At 34.2% G+C, this 22,065-nt stretch overlaps 3 protein-coding genes and 2 non-coding genes across 5 annotated transcripts in view; 4 read left to right on the top strand and 1 right to left on the bottom strand.

Annotated features, from left to right (window-relative positions):
• Window positions 1–161: 161 nt before the first annotated feature.
• On the bottom strand, window positions 162–13,064 carry LOC134238971 (polycomb protein eed-like). The gene is made up of 12 exons (XM_062721118.1): window positions 12,955–13,064; window positions 10,814–10,969; window positions 10,447–10,539; window positions 9,994–10,059; window positions 9,698–9,823; window positions 9,341–9,422; window positions 9,119–9,210; window positions 8,811–8,944; window positions 7,548–7,653; window positions 6,849–7,007; window positions 1,076–1,149; window positions 162–424 (listed from the first exon to the last, which is right to left on the bottom strand). The coding sequence occupies exons 1-12, from the start codon at window positions 13,045–13,047 to the stop codon at window positions 298–300; spliced, it is 1,308 nt and encodes a 435-aa protein (XP_062577102.1). The 5' UTR covers window positions 13,048–13,064; the 3' UTR covers window positions 162–297.
• LOC134238959 (toll-like receptor 3) lies at window positions 1,932–5,376 on the top strand. Its single transcript, XM_062721081.1, has 2 exons — window positions 1,932–3,133; window positions 3,400–5,376. The coding sequence occupies exons 1-2, from the start codon at window positions 2,108–2,110 to the stop codon at window positions 5,302–5,304; spliced, it is 2,931 nt and encodes a 976-aa protein (XP_062577065.1). The 5' UTR covers window positions 1,932–2,107; the 3' UTR covers window positions 5,305–5,376.
• A 316-nt stretch (window positions 13,065–13,380) lies between the features above and the next one.
• Window positions 13,381–13,454, top strand: Trnak-uuu (transfer RNA lysine (anticodon UUU)). The gene has a single exon. It is a non-coding gene; the product is annotated as a tRNA-Lys (tRNA).
• Window positions 13,455–16,596: 3,142 nt separating this feature from the next.
• On the top strand, window positions 16,597–16,670 carry Trnar-ucu (transfer RNA arginine (anticodon UCU)). The gene has a single exon. It is a non-coding gene; the product is annotated as a tRNA-Arg (tRNA).
• A 493-nt stretch (window positions 16,671–17,163) lies between these two features.
• Window positions 17,164–22,065, top strand: part of LOC134238956 (EF-hand calcium-binding domain-containing protein 6-like) — a 27,729-nt gene continuing 22,827 nt past the window's right edge. The window contains exons 1-5 of the mRNA XM_062721078.1: window positions 17,164–17,533; window positions 19,042–19,173; window positions 20,448–20,606; window positions 21,114–21,213; window positions 21,625–21,702. Coding sequence (XP_062577062.1) covers window positions 17,266–17,533; window positions 19,042–19,173; window positions 20,448–20,606; window positions 21,114–21,213; window positions 21,625–21,702 — 737 coding nt within the window. The 5' untranslated portion in view covers window positions 17,164–17,265. The remainder of the gene's footprint in view (window positions 17,534–19,041; window positions 19,174–20,447; window positions 20,607–21,113; window positions 21,214–21,624; window positions 21,703–22,065) is intronic.

Below are 22,065 nucleotides of genomic sequence, written 5' to 3'. Positions count from 1 at the left end.
ATATTGCCAAAATTTAATCCACCCTAAAAATTCAAACAATGAATCATTGACATAGCCCCATCCTCTTTCCAGTGAAAAAAAATTTTTGAAGATAAAATCTATATACAATCTGTTTCTTTAATTTCTTCAAATTACACATAGTTCTTCCATTGCAAAACATTCCAGTTCATAAAGTTTTGTTTCCCCAAGCTTCTCAGTCCAAACTACAGCCTCTAAATAGTTGCAGACACACTTCTGTTTTAAAATGCCCTGACCTTTGTCATGGGTCACTGAATCTATACAGACATCTGTCACGGTTCATTTGACTCGGTCCCACCTCCAGATTGTGGCATTATCAGACACCGCCAGCATTGTGCTGCCATCTCTTGTGAAGGAAATCTGACGTATTGGTGTGTAACATTTGGGGTGTGTTAAAATGATGGGTCTAAAAAAAGAAAGTGGATATGTTGGCTTTGTTTACAATAAATCTATCACTATACATATTAATTAAATGTAAATTTACAATTCCAACATTTTATCAATAAAAGCCACACTTTGGAATGATATTCTTGTCAGATTTTTGTACTGAAATCACTAAAGAAAGGGTATGGTTACAATGAAATAATTATGTTAAACTGTAGATCTAATGACTGGGTGCAAGATGGAATGTCAAATGTTTGAAACTGACATTTAAACCAGTAGTCTAAATTATAATAGTAAGAATGATATTTGACTTACAATTCACTTTTGACTTACTTTGATTGAGTTTGGTCACATTTGACTTACTTTGAATTGGGTCACATTTGATTTACTTTGACTGAATTTGGTCACATTTGACTTACTTTGACTGAATTGGGTCACATTTGACTTGCTTTGAATTGGGTCACTTTTGACTTGCTTTTAGTTGAGTCCCTTTTGACTTACTTTGATTGAGTTTTTTGAATTGGGTCACTTTTGAATTGGTTGACCCTTTGACTTACTTTGACTGAATTGGGTCACATTTGACTTACTTTGACTGAACTGGGTCACATTTGACTTACTTTGACTGAATTGGGTCACATTTGACTTACTTTTAGTTGAGTCCCTTTTGACTTACTTTGATTGAGTCGGATCTTCTAGATCAAGATCCCATACATACACCTTGCCAATCTGATTTCCTAGTGCTAGCACCTGTCAAAAAAAGTAATACATTGTACTTTTTATTATATGTCAGGTATATTGGATTTTTGCCAACATGTTTGGTATATGTAATGCACTAAATGAAATTGATATATTATAGATTTGGAAGAGGATGTCAAGTGGAAGTACACATGTATATTGTACCTCATATGGTGGAATTATTTTTTTTGAAAGTCCATGTAAACCTTTTCATTTAAATCTCTCCAAAATACAAACTTTTTATAAGCTTATTTAACTCGCTAAACACCTGTCTAATAATAAACAATAACCCTGCAGAAAACTTTATAAAATGTCAATTTGTATTGGGATACATAATTACTGATAAATCTTTTTTTTTAAATCATTATGGAAATTCTAATAAAATAAAATTCATCTTCCAAATGGTCCCTATAATTTGTACTAAGCTGTGTAGTTCTGACAAGTAGATTTACTTTATCACAAAATAATTCATGTTTCATGTCAGCAATACTCTTTAGTGATAACTTTATTAAACTGCATGTGTGTCTGAAGGCTGGGGAATAGATTGACCACATTTAAGATATGCAAAGACACAGTGTGCTGAACATGTTAAAGCTCATTAGATATGCAGTGATTAGTGTAATCTGAGAGCCTCTAATTAGACTTAGGGTGGAAACTCTGTCATAATCAGGAAAACTTTTATTTTGGGATAGTTTTGTAGAGATACCTTCCACTTTTGCCATGCAAAGGACAATTTGTTTTCATGAATTCTTTACTGAGTTGAGGAGGAAATTAAGTTGATATCAGTGTACTGTATACGTATGTAAGGGGGACAGTTAAAAACATGGAGACTTGTGGCTAGACGACTAATCAGTTCTTCATGATAAGACAGTGAAGGAAAAAAATCTCCATTTTCGGTTCTTTTTGTATACGAGAGGAGGAACTAAGTCATATCAGTGTGTAGCACCTTACATAAGTTTTGGGAACTGCAATGGCCTTCTATGGAGACACCACAAGGATCATTGCATGTGTCAGTGTTCTTTTAATCTGGACTTTTCCTTCCTCCCAGGGTTGTATGAAGGGGTGTGTTTGTGACAATGCCACTGTAAGCTGTACTCAAATCTTAACCTTTAGTGCCTTTACATTTCAACCAAAAATTACAAAACTCAACATAACTCTCAGCTATCTGGGACCTCATCTTCAAACTCCTTTTTCTCACTACATGGATTTAGAAGAGCTTTATTTATCAAATAACAGGCTTCATGTGCTGGGTGCAAATATATTCAAGTTCCTCAGAAGGTTGACATACCTTGACCTCAGCATGAATCACCTTGTGCGCCTTGACAACCACATTTTTCAACATTTGTCGTCTCTAGAAGTTTTGGATCTCAGCCGCAATGACTTCTTTATTCTACCAGACATTCCGTTCAGATACCTCAGAAACCTCAGAGTTTTTAACATGAGTTTTAACCAATTACAGAACCCTAAACTAGGACTCAGATTTCAGGTCATGACCTCCCTAAATGTCCTTGACCTCTCAGGAAATAATTTTACTGTCATTGGCAAGGACACATTTGAAAATACTCAAGGATGGTCAGATCAAGTTCCAAAGCATGTCAATCTGTCTTACTGTGCAATCTCAGTTATAGAACCTGATACGTTTGTCTACCCAGTGAGAATGGAGCTCCTGTCACTAGCAGGGAACCCTGGGATAGGCGTGGTAAATCTCACAGACATGTTCAACTCCTCTCATTTCGAACAACTCAAACATCTGGATATCTCTGATATGAACCTGACAGACGTGACTGATCTTATTCCAATGTTTAGTAGAACCTCTTTGTCTGAACTAAAAATAGCCAGGAACAACCTCCGGGAAATCCCCCTAAGTCTGAGGGACTATCTCCGGCGTCTCACGGTCTTGGACATCAGCTATAATCAGCTGGACAAACTTTCTAATGCCGTGACTGAAATTGGTGGACTCCTTTATCTGGATGCCTCACACAATAAAATCAAAGAGGTAGGTCTATCACTTAGATCAATTCATTTACTGTTTTACCATTACCTTAAAATTTGTTTTGCTTTTTAAATTAAGTATGGGGCATTCAAAATCTGAAATGTTCATGCATGATAGGTTGCTACACCATGTGTTTCATTTGTCCTACAAGTATAATCAAACCATTTATTTCAAAATGTTGAGAAACTTTTCTCAGTATTCTGAAAACAATTAAAATTGAGTGAATTTGATTTGACTGAGCACATCATTCAAAATTGTTATTCTTTCAGATAGATGAAACTTTCAAACAATCTCTGACAAACCTCCACACTCTGAGACTTTCTCAGAATCGCCTTGGAGACAACTCAGTGTCTGTAACCAACTGTGAGGCTCTGAAATTGCTGGACCTTAGTTTCAATGAAATGACACATTACCAGGCCCCCAGTACACTCAGAAACCTAGAGGACCTGCTACTGTCTGGAAACAGGATCAGCAACATCTCCTCCATGACTGGCCTTCACAATCTTCAGAGGTTTGACATCAGTCAGAACAGCCTGATCCAGCTCCCAGAATTCCTCTTTCTGGACTCCAGGAAGTTAATCCACACAAACTTCAGCTCCAATAAGATAGCAATGGTCAATCATCAAACATTCCGTCCGAAGTCACCTGATGTGATTGACTTGTCCAATAACAAGATTGTGAGGTTGAGGAATGCTGGCTGGAAGACGGCCAAATCTATAGATCTCCATGGTAACAAGATCAGTGAAATGGATGACCAATCATTTTATGCCATGTATGACCTGAAAGAGTTAGATCTTAGCCAAAATAACCTCAGTCAACTCAATCCAGCAGTATTTGTCTTTTTGAGTGACTTGTTGGTTCTCCAATTACAACACAACTACATCTCTAATGATATTGAACTTTACAACACAATGCAGTCATTATATCAGATAAAAAGTGTTGATCTGAGCCACAATAAACTAAGATACTTGACTGAGGGAACTTTCAACTCCTGTCCAAACTTAGAGAAAATCAGCATGAGTGATAACCCTATCCATCTTCTCCACTCTTCCACTTTCTCTGTGCTGAAGAAACTACAAGAAGTGGATTTTTCCAACAGCAATTTCTTGTGTGGATGTGAACTTATTGGTTTCCAAGAGTGGATGTTAATGACAAAAGTCAGAATTATCCACCAATCCAACAGCAGCTATGTATGTAAGTCTCCAATCCACAGGCTAGGAATGGATGTGAGAAGTTATGAAATGAGTGATTTTGAATGTGACGAGACCCTGTTCTATGTTACTGTGTTTTCCTCTATAGCAGCGGGTATCATGGTCATAGGTGCCATCGCAGCTCTCATTTACTACTATTGCTGCAAAAATAGAACACAGAATTCAGATGAAATGTACAAACCCATCATGAATGGGAGTGTTCCTTTGAAGGAAGAAAAGAAAAGAAGAGGCATTCCAATAGAAATTCTAAAGAATGCGGATGCCAGTGAAGTGGAGAAACTCCTTAAAGCAGAATATCGAAGAAAGAAGGCGCCTGAGGTTTCCCCGAAAATGAAAGTCAAGGAGGATTCCAAGAAAAAGAGGCATAAGAGGAACACAGTAGAAAACAGGATCACAAGAGATATGATCAGGTACCCTGGGATTCAACGTGATGTAAGAACATTACCAAGGAGGATAGAAAATCGGTACATGGATAGACGTGATTACTACAGGCCAACTCCATCACGTCCTATCTACAATCCCTATCTGTGCAACCGCAGTAAAAGCCAAGTAGACCTATATCCACCTTCAAGAAGGCCACAATATTACGGATACAGGGAGAGACCAAGAAACCCCTACTTTACCGCCCAGAACATAGATATCATTCGCCGCCCTCAACCTAGATATAGTCAGAGCATGCCCGATATGCTGAACAGAATTACCACCCTCCCCAAGCCTCGTCCCCCTAGGGAGCCCCATTATATCAGGAGGGATCCACGAACCGAGGGAAGTGCTTATGATGTGAGGGCTTTTAATGATCCAGCTTACAGGCCGTGGGCGGATCAAGAGAGGTGGCAGGAAAGTAGAAGAGAATACATAGCTCCCGATATCCCCCCTGAGCCCCCCACAATTCACTCTGGATATTACACGATTTCTGCTAAAACAGCAGAAAGGGGAAGTGGGAATAGAACTCAGTGGATATAATGTACATCTAGGGTAGTTTATATTAGTATTGAATCAAATATCTAAGCTTCTTTTTAAAAAAAATTTTTTTTTTCATGTCATACTATGCACAACGTATTCTTGGAAATAATCTCCTTTCACCTTTCCCTATGTAAATTATATTGTTAAAATTGATTTCATCTATATTATTTTTAGTTTTAGTCATAATAATAAAATATATAAATCCAATTTGTACTGGTATTCATAACTGGCTTTATGCTGCTTATTGATTTATCAAAGTTATGTAATTTATATACAGTCAAACTTTGTTATCTCAAACCTGACAGGGATCGACATTAACGGTTGTCCGGTTGCCCGGGACAAGTAAATTCTCAGTTCGGGCAAGTGAAAGTATCAATGTACTTGTCCGATTGGGCAAGTGGATATTTCTGATAGAAACATTTTTTTAATCTCACTTAAGGTTATAAACAACACAATAAATATTAAACACTTGATTTCCGCCCAAAATGGGACATTATTATTGCATTCGGAATCCCTCGGTAGCATTTCTGGATCTTACCTCTATTCAGAATTCTGTTTTCTTTCGTAGTTTAAAAAACGATCATCTGTCTGACAACTTACGTTACAGTCTTATTATTAAATAGAGATTACAGAATACTTTATGTACCCAATTAAGGAATTATATGAATTATATACACCAATTATTCACAGTGCACAATGTATCTTGATTCAAAACATAACTCTTTTCATTTAGCTTGACCTCAATCATTTAGAGGAAAAATTAAAATTTCAAAAAAAATCCAAAGAAAATAATATTCCTGCAGCACTTTGTGTGTTTTCAGGATTATGGTTAAATGACAGGAAAGTGTTTTACAAACATGTACATTTACAAATGTCGCATCACCATCATATCAACATTTTTTCCGGCTTCAAAATAGAGATTAATTTGTTAACTTTTATATTTATAACAAATTAAGGTACATCAACTGTTTTTTTCTTCAAAAATTTTGGGCAACCAAATTTTGCATTCGGACAAGTCAAAATTGTAAATCACTTGCCCGAAGGACAAGTGGACATAAAAGTTAATGTCTACCCCTGCCTGATAGGACTGAGAAAAAACTTCGAGATATCAGAGGATTCCAGATATCATAGGTTAAATACTTAAAGAATATGTGGTTGGGACTTCCACATCACTTCCATATATTCATGGTATTTGATATATACGCATAAATGCTCTTACTATGCACTGGTGTTCTTTTTAGCACTTTCAAGCAAAAGAAGGATAAAACTAAATTAACTTACCGCGGTAATTACTTATCTTGATGTAACTTTAATAAGTTATTTTACAAAAAATATATATATATTTTTGTGAAACCGATAAAAAATAGTTAAACATACTTTCACATTTTTTTTTAGGGTGAAGGAACTATATAAAGTCTGAAAGTCTGACCCCTCCCCTATGTATTTAATATAACATAGGATTCAATTTATTTCTTTAATCCTTTTAAAGCTTTGGGATAGATGAACATGTATCAAGTCATTAATGATGGAATGCCAACACTCACCTTCTGCCAGAAATCCAGACCAAACCTCATGTACCAGATGTCGCAGTCCTTGTAGTCAAAGCGATGGAGGATGGACACCGTGCTGTCACTCAGCTTCAGGGGGTAGTTAGGCTCGGAGAGGGGGCCAGGCTTCCAACAAATGATACAGTTCTCACAAGACTACAGGGCAGAAAAAGAAAGTAGATACCAGTTTCAGAAAATGATACAAATTTCACAAGTTTATGTACAGTCATAGTTAAATTTATATGGAACCATAATTCCGAGAAATAAAATTGCATGACTAGAGTTAAATGTAATTCAGACTAGCACCTCACTGCTATTTTTCCTTCATATATTTATTGACTAAAATTTTTCCTCTTATCACGAATGAAAATTATTCTTAATAATATAACTGAATAAAAGTATCTGCAAATTAAGTTTTTTAAAATGTTATTTTTAGATTGACGTAATTTCCAAATTGCCCAGTGGTACAGAATATAAAATATCAGGCAACATAAAAAAAATACTAGTGTCCCATTTTAGTTATTTTAATTAGGCACAATCTCCAATCAATTTTTTGTGGGTTATACTTATGTCTAAACACTGATCGTAATACAGTTTGTGTACTTTTCTTTAAACATTTATTCTCACACACAAAAATGATACTATAATCACATCAAATTACATGTATAATATTTAAGCACACAGAGAGAGATTTACCTTTGAGAGTATAAAATTGCCGAACCATCGTACACAGTCTACGTAATTTCTGTGTATATCTCTGGTGGAGAAGTCTGGGAAATGTTGAGCTACCGTAGGAAAGGGTCTGTAGGAAAATTAAAACATGAATTAATTCACCATAAGATAGATAAAGATTACTTTCCTCATTTATGAGTGAAAGACCACATTTTTCTACTCGCTGCTTTCAAAAAATTTTCACTCATAACAAGATGCCACTACTTTCTGGGGAGGACTAAAAATTTAGATCTTTACTCAGCACTTAGAATCTTTGAGCAGTTTGGTTACTTTTTTTGTGCCAGTACTTACTTAGCTGCAGAACTGTAGCTCTCCGAAAAAATTATTTTGATAGACCGGAGAGCTACAGTGCCACCCATTGAAAAAACTGTATATTTATTGCGCACAAAAAAGTGCGCTCGGTTCTGGATTAATTCTTCCAAATTCTGACCTCAGTTGCGAAAAAAGCTAGATTTCAACAAAGTCCTTACTCTTCTATCAATTACTTTCGTAGTTTACATCTGAACGAAGCGCGTTGGACTGAATTAACTTGCAAACCAAAATGGCAGTATAAATAGACGAAATTTTCGATGATCTCAATTTCAGGACCAGAAGGGCTATTAAAAACAATTATACGGAATGTTATGTTGTGGAAACAGTGAAAAAATCTGTTAGTAATATTTTGAGATGGCAGTTCTAAAAACACGGAGAAAAATAATCGAGAAACAGCGCACTTTTTTGTGCGCAATAAATATACAGTTTTTTCAATGGGTGGCACTGTAGCTCTCTGGTCTATCAATATATTTTTTTCGGAGAGCTACAGTTCTGCAGCTAGTACTTACTGTGAAACAGAACCTCAGTTTAAACAGTCTCATCCGAAGGAACTGTCTCAAACTCTCATAGTGGGATTCTAACTCGTGAAGTAAGGATCAAGTACTTACTCCACTACTCTAAAACGAAGGCTCTATCCTCTGTGCTGCCAATGACACTGCATTGTATGTGTATATTTGATATGAACTAGCTGCAGAACTGTAGCATTATGGTTTTATATATTTAGTGTCTAGAATTATGGTAGAGAGGGAAAGGTAGATGATATACCAAAGTTTGAAAGTGGAGAAATTCTTCCAAACAATTCACAAAAAATCATGTGCCATAAATTTCAATTTTTTTTGCATTCCAGGATCTGTAGCATTATGGTCAAAGACTAATATAAACCATAACAATTGAGTTCAGCAGCTAATAAAGAACCTGTTGGTTTTGGCTGCGTTGTATGTGTAGGAATCTTCCATCGCTGTTTGAATGGCCTCTGTGTCGGTCTTCCATATCTTGAGGGAGTGGTCCATACCACACGTGGTGATCATACTCCCAGTTATATTGAAATCCTACAAACAAGATGTGTCAAATTAATTTACTACACCTACAAATGACTGTAAAAAAATCTACTTCATATCCAAAGCTCCTTTTATCATCAGATATATTTTCACAGTGATCTTCACATAAAATAGGACTTTGCTAACTAAGAGTGTGAACTTTCTGCACTAAAAATTTGAACTTACTGCACTGAGTACTTCATCTCTGTGACCATCCACCCCACCAAACTTCACCACACAAACATCAGTCTTTACATTCCATAACCTAATGGTGTGGTCTGCAATAAAAGAACAAAGCCTTGTATCTTTTCTGTGAGCTTGCAGATATTTCACTGCATATCTTTCGTTATACATGTATTAAATTGTTTTTGAAATAACTAAAATTCAAAACAATTCTAGATCACTGACCTTTGGATGCTGAGAGTAACATGTTTGGGTCTCTTGGGTGAAATTTAAGCTCATTGACTGCTATACCATGTCCAACAAAATGCTGAAAAAATTGGAAAACATTCTAACAAACACAAGAACTACAAACAATCCCATAAATCAGCTACAGTAAGTTTATATAAATCTCTAAGGACATCTGTAATTGCATTGTAACATGTCTGTTTTACATTATTTATCAACTAAACTTCTCTGTGAAAAATATGACTGCAACATATTAAGCAGATAGACATTATAAACTTGTTTTATACATGTTCTGGGATCAATGTGCATGTAAATCAGAACTAGAGAATAATAAAATAAAAACCAAAATGCACAAACCTTGACACAACAGAGAGCTATGGGACTTAAAATCCTGATTATCCCCCTTAGACCAGCCACAGCGACCAATGGTTGTCCAGTAACATTGTCATATGACCAGGCACAGCAGTAGAAATTCTCATCTGTCTGGGTATATCATTAAAGACTGATAGTAAAATAACACGGTGCCTAGACTTATGTCTGAGACCAAAGAACGTCAGATCAAGATGTTATTTAAAACGAAATGAAACTAAGGTGAAAATTCCCTGTATACAATGTATTAATGTGGATTGACTTCCTGTTACATAAGAGGATACACATGGATCTGCATAAGCCTGCACTAGCTTTATTTTCCCATTCTCCTGGAGTTCATATATTGTTACCTGCAAAAAAAAATGGTAATCTATACAGCTTACTTCAAAGAAGCTTTAGGTAAGGTAAAGTCTAATGTTCAGCAATATTCAATATATATTTATGATTACCTGGTAACCAAACAATCCATGTCCTGATGTAGCTAAAATATATTCGGAGTTACATACTCTGTTGTGTCCTATATATAGTAACAGTTACATTACATACCCTGTTGTGGCCTATTTATAGTAACAGTTACATACCCCATTGTGGGCTACTGGCCTATGTATAGTTAAAGTTATATACCCCATTGTGGCCTACTGGCCTATATATAGTAAAAGTTATATACCCCATTGTGGACTATATATAGTAACAGTTATATACCCCATTGTGGCCTATATATAGTAACAGTTACATACCCTGTTGTGGCCTACAGATGCAAATATAATGGGTTCCCCCTCCTTGGTGTGACGGTTGACATCGATTCCAAAAATCGGCTGACCATGATCCTCCTGTTAATTTTGTTTCAATCAGAATTTTTTAATTGAAAAAAATATTAAGACTACATTAGAAGAATGAGAAGAAAAAAAATGATGAAATAATCCCTTAATGAATACAGTTATAATGAATGTTTATATACATTCAAACCTTGTTATCTAAAATTTAATTATCTCATGAAATACATTAATCAACATTAAAATAATGATCAGTATGTTTGCTTGGAACAGTTTGAAACATTGGAATTACTCATTAGAATACAAAAAAACATTAGTAAAGTTACAAAACCTTGACAAAGTTTGTACACTTGAACTGCAGTTTAGGCCTCCATTTTTTGTTTCTGCCCCTTCCCCTCCGTCCCCCTACTCCTTGTGTGGGGGTGTCACTTCTAGTGGAAGCATCCTCCATAATAGTGCTGGCACTCGCTGTAGATGATATGTCATCCTAAAATATGTAAATACATACCTGTCAACTCTCCCGAATTTATCGGGAGTCTACCGATTTTTAACCATCCCTACCGACTGTCTACCGAATTTTTTTTTAACTGCCGTTTCTACCGATTTTGAAAAATCCGGATTTTTTTACCTACTTCGGTTCGTAAAATACCAACTAGTCAACACAAAAATGGATGTCATGCAGTGCATATCCGTAGCTAATCTGTTTATTGCCACTGATAACAGGTAATCAACAAGGTGTCAACTGTGCTAGCAGATGTAATTGCAGTTGTAATTGCTCCTTATTCTCATTAAAAGTGTATATTATCAAAGACAGAGATGCCAGATGTGAAAATTTTTACAGAACATGACGGTAAATAACGATATGGAAGTACTTGATACTTTGCTGCAAATAAGTTTACAAGTGCATATGACAAAACTATTTCTCCATAAACAATACAGTGATCAGGAAAGTTGTAGCTACAGTACTCTATTATTAATTTAACAAGGAGAAGGAAACAATTTCCTGGAAGCTAATATAAATGAAGAGTCTAAAAATTTCCCCACAGATTTTGAGATTCAATGTCTTAGTAAATCCTGCATCAACATCAGCATATAACAGTCCCTGAAACTACAGAGCAACAAGACAGTGTGTTTAGAAGACTTCTTTAAATTTACAAAGCTAAACAGGGTAATGCATTTCTAAAATTAAAAAATATAAAATTCGCACATTAGAACATTACTTAAATAAAGTATTATATTTAAAAATTCTGATATATATACCCGGTATATGTTATGAGATTAAAAAAAAAAATACATTGTCCATGTATGTCATTCATACTAGATTTACACATTATTTTAAGAATATAAGCATGCAGATTTGCCAATTATTTCAATTTCAGATCTTTAAATCCGGGACACAACTCCGGTTCCTTAGAGTTAGTGAGAAAAATCCATTCATACATCTATTAAAAGCTGGAAACTCAGACTGTCTGCAGAACCTTATTAATTTTTGTAATTCAAATTGCCAAGTTCAGCTACAACATTTGCCATGAATTTTATATAAATTATGCTCTTATGGACAGACAGAATAGATAGTGAACATAAATTTTTATATATAATTTCAAAATTAAATCACATTGTACAAGTGTCTAAACAATGTATGAATTAATAAACTAAATTTCATGAATTAATGATAATGTTAATATTAATAATTAAAGGTTTATCTTGTAAGTTGTTTATTTTTGTTCTATAAACAGTGAAATGCGCGACTTTTTGTATTTGCAAGAGGTCGTCGCGCGTTTTCTCCCCCGAAAAATTTTGGCCATGTTGACAGGTATGTAAATATATGGAAGTGTAATTCATTCACTTCAGAAAACAAAAATTTGTAAACTATTGACTATAGATAGTTTTCAGTAGACCCAAATTAACAAGAGTTGTTTCCCGTTGGCCGCCATATTGGGGGTCAACCTGGTATTTTTCCCTCTTTGTCCTACCAAATATAAGAGGGTGTAGCAGAAATATTTAGGGGAAAATCTTTATGGAAAAAAATTATGAAATAAAGGAGCTGCCTCTAACAAATATATATTTGAAAGAAAAACAATGCTTCACACCCCACAACTGCCGGTTTAAAAATTTAAAGTTGGTTGAATAATGAAGGAATATGAGGATGTTGACCCCCAATATGGCGGCCAATGGGAAATAACTCTTGTTAATTTGGGTCTACTGAAAACTATCTATACAGATTTGAGGAACACAATTCTATCTAATTTTAGTTACCAATTCCAAACTCTCTTAACAGTTTTCTACTGATTTCACAATGCAATAGATATATATGCATAATGACAATGACTAAGACCATGATGTGCATAATGTTGTATTTTTAGTGGGATATATCCTGGCTATTGTATTTTAGACCTATTTAGATGTTATTTATAAGGCCTCTTGACACATGTTAAATAAATAATTTAGCTGTTTGTTAAAAAAAAATGTAACCTGATCATCTCCAGATCCATCGGCATTTAGATTGAGCGACATACGAGATTTCTTTGTACACAAATTCGGCACATTGTCTTCGCTGTCCGACATTTTTAAACTCTGCGCTTGAAATTGTCACGTGATAGTCACATGATTATAATAAATTTCGCGCCATTTTTTCGGATGAAAAAAGGTTTTATTTGAATAAATAATATACTTTCTTTTACCTTAATCACCATCGGCGTCTATATGACACATATTTAAGGATGCAGCATAACTTGCAAATTTTATCTTCTAAACGTTGAATGGATGACTAAGATTAGATTAAGAATTTGATGATGCAATTCAATGAAACAAGGAAAATGGATTTTTCATGAACATTTCACAATTTCTTCTACTTTCTGGCATTTCAATAGCCTAACCTATGCACATTACAGAGATGAAGACCACGTAGCTTAACTGGTTAAAGCACTCGACTTTTAATCGAGGTTATGCGAGTTCGACTCTCGTCGTGGTCCGATTATATTTTCTTGCTATTTTCTAATTCTGTTTGATCTATAAATTAAGCGGTTAATTAAGATAAAGTTTTTAAAAACCGAAGCTTACACAGAACATCAGGAATTTTAGTGAATGAAAAAGTCAATTAAAGACCGATGATATGATAAATTCTTATTCATAAGCATCGTAGAGAGCTAGCGCAGCGCATCATGCAGACTCAACCCCCCCCCCCCCCCCACACACACACACACACACACACACACAATCAATGACGTTCGTTTTTTTTACTCCCATATCAATCTGATTGAAATCAGATCAGTCTTTGTTACAGGTACTACGCTCTCCGAAATTCTGATAGTAAGATCAGCCCCGGGATCTTAAGCTTAAAAGTCAAAATCTATATTTGATTATAAAATATTGTAGAAGTCAAGGCTGAAGCAAACCAAAATTAAAATATTTTTCAATGTTATTTCACAGAGATGTTATCATCTGCAAATTTATAAATAAATTCCGTAATTATTAATGAATATTTATAGGCGATTGAAAATTTGACTTAAAGACGTACAACACACTGGGGGAGATAACTCTTGCGATTTCAATTGAACGTTTGACGTAACGTCAAATTTAACGTCAGAAATAAAGCGTCAAAAATACGAGTAAACGATCCCGATGTATATCAATCATGAAAGAAAATTGGGATATGGGGCTTGGCTGTGATTGTGCGTACCATACTCAATTAATTAGTATTTTTTTTAATTAACCCGATTAAACTCCGTAAAAAGCAAGACTTAAAATACCATCCCTTAATGTTTATTTCATTTCATTTCATATACAAAAAATTGTATTTTTGATCAAAGCGCAGCATTTTTTTTTATTCGTAAAATTTTATTTTACATTGCCGAAATTCTAATTATGTACAATTGGCTATATAACATTCCGATTAATGGTCTTCATTACAATTTGTGCATACACGATATAAATATTGTTTTTCTTCTTTAATTAAATAAAACAACAATAAATAAACAAAAAACTTGTTACAATGTAAAATCGATGTTGTTCTCAGACCCTTACTGATCAAAGAGGAACAACTCTGATAATGTAGGAGATGTTTATTTTCCTCCCTTTATTCACGGTTTTCCACAGAATCCAAAGACCTGATAAATCCGAGAATTGAATACTATAGACCTCAAATGCACAATGTAAGTATAGAATTGAAAAGAATTGTTTACTTGTTACTGAAATTATCTGCATTCATGAATATCCTATTGCAGCAAATCGTAACTTTGACTTTCTGTCAACAATGTCGGTTCGCATTTCCTCGAATCAAAACAAAACGTAGCCTATAAGATTTTAGAAAATATCAATGTGCGATTTGATATAAATTGAAATAGATGAAGAGTTTAATTATTGATATTTTGATGTTCATGTGGACGAATACGGAATTTTCATTTTAACTTTAGAAGCGACGACATTGAAAGAAATGCGTACAATATCATGAGGGGTGTATGTACATCTAATGCAAATGTCGATGTATCCCCACGGCCACATACTGTCTCGTTTGAAAAGATGACATGAAAGAAACTACAATTATTCCATTTATATCACAGGACAGGAGAGTTGAACATACACCATTTTTTTTAATGAATAAAATTAAAGAAATAAAATTAAAAATCAACATATTCAAGTTCAACAAAACTTGAATTCGTATCCAGGTTTCATGAGATACTAGGAATGCATAACGCATACGTATATGGACTAGACACTAAAATCTTTCAGTAATTTTTTCCTGATACATATAAAAAGAGTAGTCAATATTTATTCTGCATTCATGAATTTAAAAACTAATGCATACCTGCGGGATTCTTGACGAAATACCAGTATATTTGCACTGTAAACGACGTTTCGTCAAACGCTAAATGGTCTGCGACGCAAAAAAGGAAGGGGTGGGGGTGATAGGGGTATTCAAAAATTGCCTAAAAATCTACATTTAAATAAGCTTTACATATGAGAACTTTTAAATTTGTAAGTTAATATATTTTTGAAGCAAAAGCAATATTCCAATTTAATTTTTTAAATGTGTATTTGTAGATTGATATAACAAAGTGATCGACCCCCGTCTGAAAGACGCGCGGGAACGTGTTTTATTGAGAAAGGGGGAGGGGGTAATTTTCCGCTATTAAATCAAAACTGGTCGTACAAAAATTATACAAAAAATTATTAAGATTATTTTTACTACCAGCTACCTAAAGAAAGTTTTTTACAAAAATTAAACGACAGGTTTTTTCACAAAAAAATTTTGAATTTGAAAAATACGCAATTTTCAAGGCTTAGAAAATTCATAGTTTTTCAGTTTAAGGTCTTTAAAAATTGTTTTGATGATATGTATATCAAAAAGATGACTATGTTTTTGTGTTAAATGGTTAAAAGAATAAGCCAATGAAATTTGACATTTATATCTAACCTGGTTTTTTTGAAAATCAAGGTTTAAGTAGTTCATTGATTAAAAATTTCTCTCCTTGTAAACAACTAAAGGGGGGTAACTTTCGGAAGTTCCTGTCCAAAAACCACTCGAACGATTTTGTCCAAAATATGCATACATGCAGTAGATATAGTCATGTACTAAATATACAAAAATAACGAAAATTAAACGACAGGAATTTTTGGGGGTAGGTGTGTTGTACATCCTTAAGTCTAAGTTTGTTTCATGACTCCTATATATGCCAGATTTGTGTTTTCATATTATGATATTACATGTGTATATAAATTTATTATCTAATCGTCAATCATGTCAAAAGAAACCAAGAAATATTTTGTATAATGTTATAAGACATCATTGTTGCCCTAAACAATAGCTAGAACCCAGGAACAATTAGGGCCTTCAAGGCGGTCATGCACATCCTTCCTTATCGGCTTGCGCCTATTTTAACTTCGAATGCAATCATAACTGGAATCCGCTGTTCCCTGAAATGCCTAAAAATAATTGTAATGGTTATTCCAATGTCTTTACATTACTATGCTCGTCAGTCGGGAGGGAGGGGGGGGGAGGTGAGCTCGATCAACAGATAATGAATGATGATGCAATACGATGAAATAGGACACAGAAAATTTCACAACGTCTATTTACCATTTATATTATTAACGTTAATAAAGACGAAAGAGTAAGACCACGTAGCTTAACTGGATAGAGCACTCGACTTCTAATCGAGGTGGTGCGAGTTCGACTCTCGTCGTGGTCCGACTACTTTTTTCACATCTTTTAAATAAGGAAATGTTCAATGCTGTCTAGATTTTGTATTGTTTCAACACTTAAATAGTTCTATACTGCTTTTAAAAGTATCGTATAGAAAATGTAATCTTTAAAAGTGCAATTTGCTAATTCTTGTTCTTCTTTTTTTTTCTTTTAACCATTTTTGTTTACAGAAAATATAAATAGATGCTTTTAAAACTTTCTTTAAAAAATATTTTTGATTTGACTTTTAAAAGCCCGAACGAGGTTGAGGAGTTTCTTTTATATTTTTAAATCACCTAGTAAATAAGTGTAATGACTTTGTAGTATACCTTCAATCATAATGATTCTAAAAGAGCTTATATAATCCTTAAAAGGCAGATCTCCGTTCCCAAAAGATCCGCTTATCACATTGAAAGAGACAACCAATGAAATGATCCCAAGTAAAACGTTTTCAACCAATGACAAGTAAGAACACTTTATTCTTCAGCGCTGTTCTCCATCCGGTACACGAGATCACCGGTTTGTCAACAGAGAAACTGAGCTGTGAAATGTCGTTATAACACAAAATTTAAACCACAGGCTACTAAAATAATTATCTTAACATGTTAGAAAAACTTTTAAGGGTCTTTCATCTTTTAATAGCCGTAGGGGATTTAATAAGACAATGTTTTTACAGCGTTCGCTTCCCCGTGTTTCCCTACCAATGGAAGAATTCACAACTAAAATCTGACGCAAGGGACCTGAAAAAAGTGCCAACACACTTAGGACTTATTCTCTGTGAAGAAGAATTCTCATTCCCAGATATAGCAAACATTATAGTGTGGTCAATAGCATTTGGAGTATCTTATTTCAGTATTTATGACTTGAATGGTTAGTACAGAAAATGGACAGGTGTGAAATTGGTTAATATATTAGAGGCACTATTTTGCCAGGGCACAGTGAAAAAATACATATTGTTCCAGATATTTGCATGGCATTGAAATGCAAAAGTGTCACTCTGAAATTTATTTAATAGATTCAGGGACCTATATACTTAAAATATATATAGGTCCCTGATAGATTGAAATTTATATAACATTTTACATTATGCACGATTGTTTGACCAGTGGCTGGAATGAACACAATTTTAGTTTATTTATGGTGTAACGGGAGAGGAGAAAATGCAATGGACCAGACCTGGATTCGAATCCAGGCCCCCAGAATTTCTGGTCATGTGTAACAACTGAGCTATCTGGGCACTAGGAATTGAACCCGGCTGACCACCACAATTGAAATGGGTTCCTATTAATAAAGACATCAGTACAAAATAAATAATTTCCTCACTCCACCCAAGTGTAAAAGGGGTACCTGGCTATAGACAGTGAAAGATATTAGATCGTTATGGTCTGCTGGGGTAATAATGTATTGTTAAGCACTTTGAGTAGCATTTATGCTAGAAAAGCGCTATATAAAAAAACAATCATTATTATTATTATTAAAATTTATAGTATTGACAATTCTTGCTTAAGATAAGGTTCTTGTCAAAACCTAGGAGCAGAACTGTAGCATTTTGGATTTATATACATATTAGTCTTTGATTATAATGATACAGACCCCATAATGTAAATAATGTGCAATTTAGGGCAAAGAATTTTCTGCCCACTTTTTGGGAGAATTTCACCACTTTCCAACATTTAACTGTCAATCAACTTCCTTTCATTCCCTAATTCCAGACAAAATGACATTCTTTAATCAATTTGTGTATTTTATCCACCTCCCAATCATTTGTAGTTGTCTCTATAGACCAATAAATACACTTGTTTTAATTTTTTGTTGGATGGCAGAAAATTATAAAATAAGTGAGTTTTTTGGTCTATGGAGACAACTAGATAAAATTTTGTAGATTGATTTAAAAATGTGTCTAGAATTAGGGAGTGAAAGATTATAATTGATTGACCAATTTTAAAAGGTGTAGAAATTCTCCCAATCAGTGCACAGAAAATCTTGCGCCATAAACTGCACCTTATTTGCATTATGGGATCTGTAGCAACTAATATATAAAAAATAATGCTATAGTTCTGCAGTTAGTCAAAAACCACCTTTATTTAAGAGCTACCTGATACATTGGAATGTAAATATTGGATGTATTAAGGTGCATATTTGCACACAACATATTATCGACTTGAGCAAGGATACATAAAACTGTAACGTAACATCTACAGTCATTTTCATTACAATAAATATACTTTAATTTTAGACAATTTCATGCTATGAATATGTTTGAAATAATTTGCATGATGTATCAGTAAATATTAGAAAGAAAATCTAAAAATTTATGTATTACACGTATATAAGGAAAGCTAAACTTTTATATTTAACTTTGTTTTCTCCTACTTCAGGTTATTTAAAAAGAAAAAGTAAAGAGTTGAAGGAAAAAATAGACAGTGCACAGAAGAAATGTTTGGACGAGGAGCAGAGGAGATATACCGTCGTTATTCACTCTGGTGAAGAGAAGCATCCTCACACAAACGGTAAACAAACAGGTCCTATCATGTGAATAAAAATATTTTTAGCTCACCTGAATTAAAAGCTCAGGTGAGCTTTCTGTTCACAGGTCCAGCATCTCATTCTGTCTGACATGTGTCCTCTGTATTTAGAACTATTTACTTTTCACATTTTCCACTTCTTAAGAACCTTTGTGCAAATTTTAAGCAAACTTGCCACAAAGCATTGTAGCAACAGCTAATGATATAACGCTGCTTGATGATACAAATATCATTAAGCGTTGCAATGCAACCCTAAATGTCATAAATCATTGCATTAATAGTTGACATGCTCATCCACTTATTGATATCATTCTCTCATTGAGCGGCGATTTAGCATTAGTGGTTGAAAAGGTCAACCATCAATGCAATAGTCCAGACTGCATCTATTTTACGCTTGATCGGCGTGTATACAAGCGCAATCAAAACTTCGAGAGATAGAGAGTAAAATTCGATGAAATATGTGTAACGGGACCCAGGTTTTGGTTCGAGAGATAGAGAATTTCGAGAGATAGAAGTTCGAGAGATCAGGAGTAAATTTGCTTAGTTATATAGAGGAAAAAACGGGACCGGAGGTTCACTTCAAGAGATCGGAGTTCAAGCCATCGAGAGTCACCTGTATTTTAAATGCTTTGGTTTGTTCGATGAAAAATTAAAATAGACTTTATTGTTTAAATGTCTAGTAATAAAATTCAATAAAAAAAGACTTTATTGTCAAAGTGAAATCGCAAAAATTAAAATCCCAAAAAATAAATATACCTATTTCAGGATCAAATCGCAAAAATTTGCACCCGCCTTAAAAACCAGTTATACGGTAATTTATGGCATTAAGTGTTGCAGTTGCAATGCTTGGTGATATTTGTATCATTAAGCAGTGTTATATCATTAACAGTTGCTACAAAGCATCATTGGGGGAAGGGGATTCAAGTTTGTTGCTGAGCACACTCTCTTTTAAGGGGGCCACTGAGAGGTAGAATGGGGCAACAATAGGGGACCAACATTACACAAAGAAATATGTAAGATATACCTTAAAAAATTTTCTCAAGACCAGTTGCTAAAAATGAAACTTCGGTGGGTTATTTGACACTCCAAATAAAGAGAACTCTGAATAAAAGAGATAAGATTATCTTGATGATGAAAGAACTTGAAACTGGAGAATGTATATATATTTTTAAGAGCTGACAAATTTAAGTTGTTTATATCATGTATCCACTTGGAAATTTTCATAAAGAAGATACTAATAAATTTGTTCTTATTTGCAGGATATTGTAAATCAAACCAGGTTGATATACAGTTGTTGTCAAAAGAGAATGGGCGACAAGCTCTGGTAGATACCACACGATTACTGTGTCAACAGGTGGCATCCAGAGAGCGGCGCATAGAGGACATCACCCCATCAACTGTGGACGAGTTCATAAGAGGTGAATAGAACAACAGATATGTCATGTTTACAAAAATTATATACCATAGGCAGCAGACTTATATTGATTGTTCAGCATTTCAAACTCTGAGTGAAGGTACATGTACTCTGATGACCATCTGGGCAACGCCCTGGAAATAACTGCTTAAAGAATGTTGTTTAAAACATAGGTGTGTATCTATAGATGTGTTCACCTTCACTCTCAGTTTTTTTGCTGAAAGATGGTTATTACTTTACAGTAAAATTCAATCATAGCGAAGTCACTTGGACCTATGAAATCACTTCTCTATATGAGTAATTCATTATATCCATAAAGAATTCTTTTAATTTATATAGCTGGAGATCCAAGATAACTTTGGAATATCTGTGAACTTGCAATATCTGTGTTCATACTAAACAAGTTTTACTGTGCCAACAAAAATACATTAATATACAATGTAATACAAACATACATATGTTTTTACTCTAATGTTTAGTCTGTATATTACTTGTCATTTGTTAATTTCAGAAACTTTCCATTTCCCTGACCCTGACTTAGTTATTCGGTTCGGGGTAGGAGAGAGTCTATACGGGTTTCAACCCTGGCAGATTCGGCTCACAGAAATTCTGTAAGTAATTGTTTCAACTTCTAGTTTTACAAATTGTCATCAGAATTGATCAGGTTGTAAAAAACCATAAAAATTGAATGCTGTCAACATATTGTTTTATTATGAATGGGTCATAAATCAGTAGAATTGCAGTTTCTGTTTAATCACCATGCAGTTGTAAGATTATGTAGATTTTTCAGATTGTCCCTATTTGCCTAAAAAGCATTTAAGTTATGCTGGAACAAATTTTCAAAAAAAATCGCATTGATACCATATGGAAAAAAGTACTTTTACAGTATTCAAAAAGTATACTTAGTTCTCATAAAACAAAACTATATTGTCAGGGGAATGTCTTCTTTGTGATGCTACTGTTAATCTGTTGGACGAATAAAACAAAATAACGTGTTTCAATAGAATTCTGTTCTTTTTCAGGTCAACTAGGAGTCATCATAGTATAGGATATAAATCATTTACAGACTTACTTCATATGTACGGAGAAACGAAGCAGAGGTTTGGGAGATGACTGCTGCGTTACTCACTAGTCACCAATTACAATCCACGCATCATCACACACTGTGTCTCATTACCAGAGTGCTATTTAGCCCTAGTTAAGGATTTATTTCAACAGATTCATTTGTTACCTTGTTGTTAAGCTTACATGATTTATGTTAAACTTAAGAGTGAATATTTGGTTGATATTTTTTTCCCACTGAATACTTGGTTGCTATAGTGGTTCGACTTTCTTTATTTTATGCTTTAAAAGGAAATAAAGAATTGTTACTGTTTATTTTATGCTTTAAAAGGAAGTAAAAAAAATGTTACTGAATGAAATGATATGATAATGCATGGGTTTCATGTACAGTATATTTGTAT

Source organism: Saccostrea cucullata, unplaced genomic scaffold (genome assembly GCF_032062105.1).
Source record: "Saccostrea cucullata isolate Sc308-1 unplaced genomic scaffold, CSIRO_AGI_Scuc_v1 ctg658, whole genome shotgun sequence".
NCBI classification, from domain to species: Eukaryota; Metazoa; Mollusca; class Bivalvia; order Ostreida; family Ostreidae; genus Saccostrea; species Saccostrea cuccullata.
Note: the sequence above shows the minus strand (reverse complement) of the source record. Positions and strands in the feature narration are given on the sequence as shown.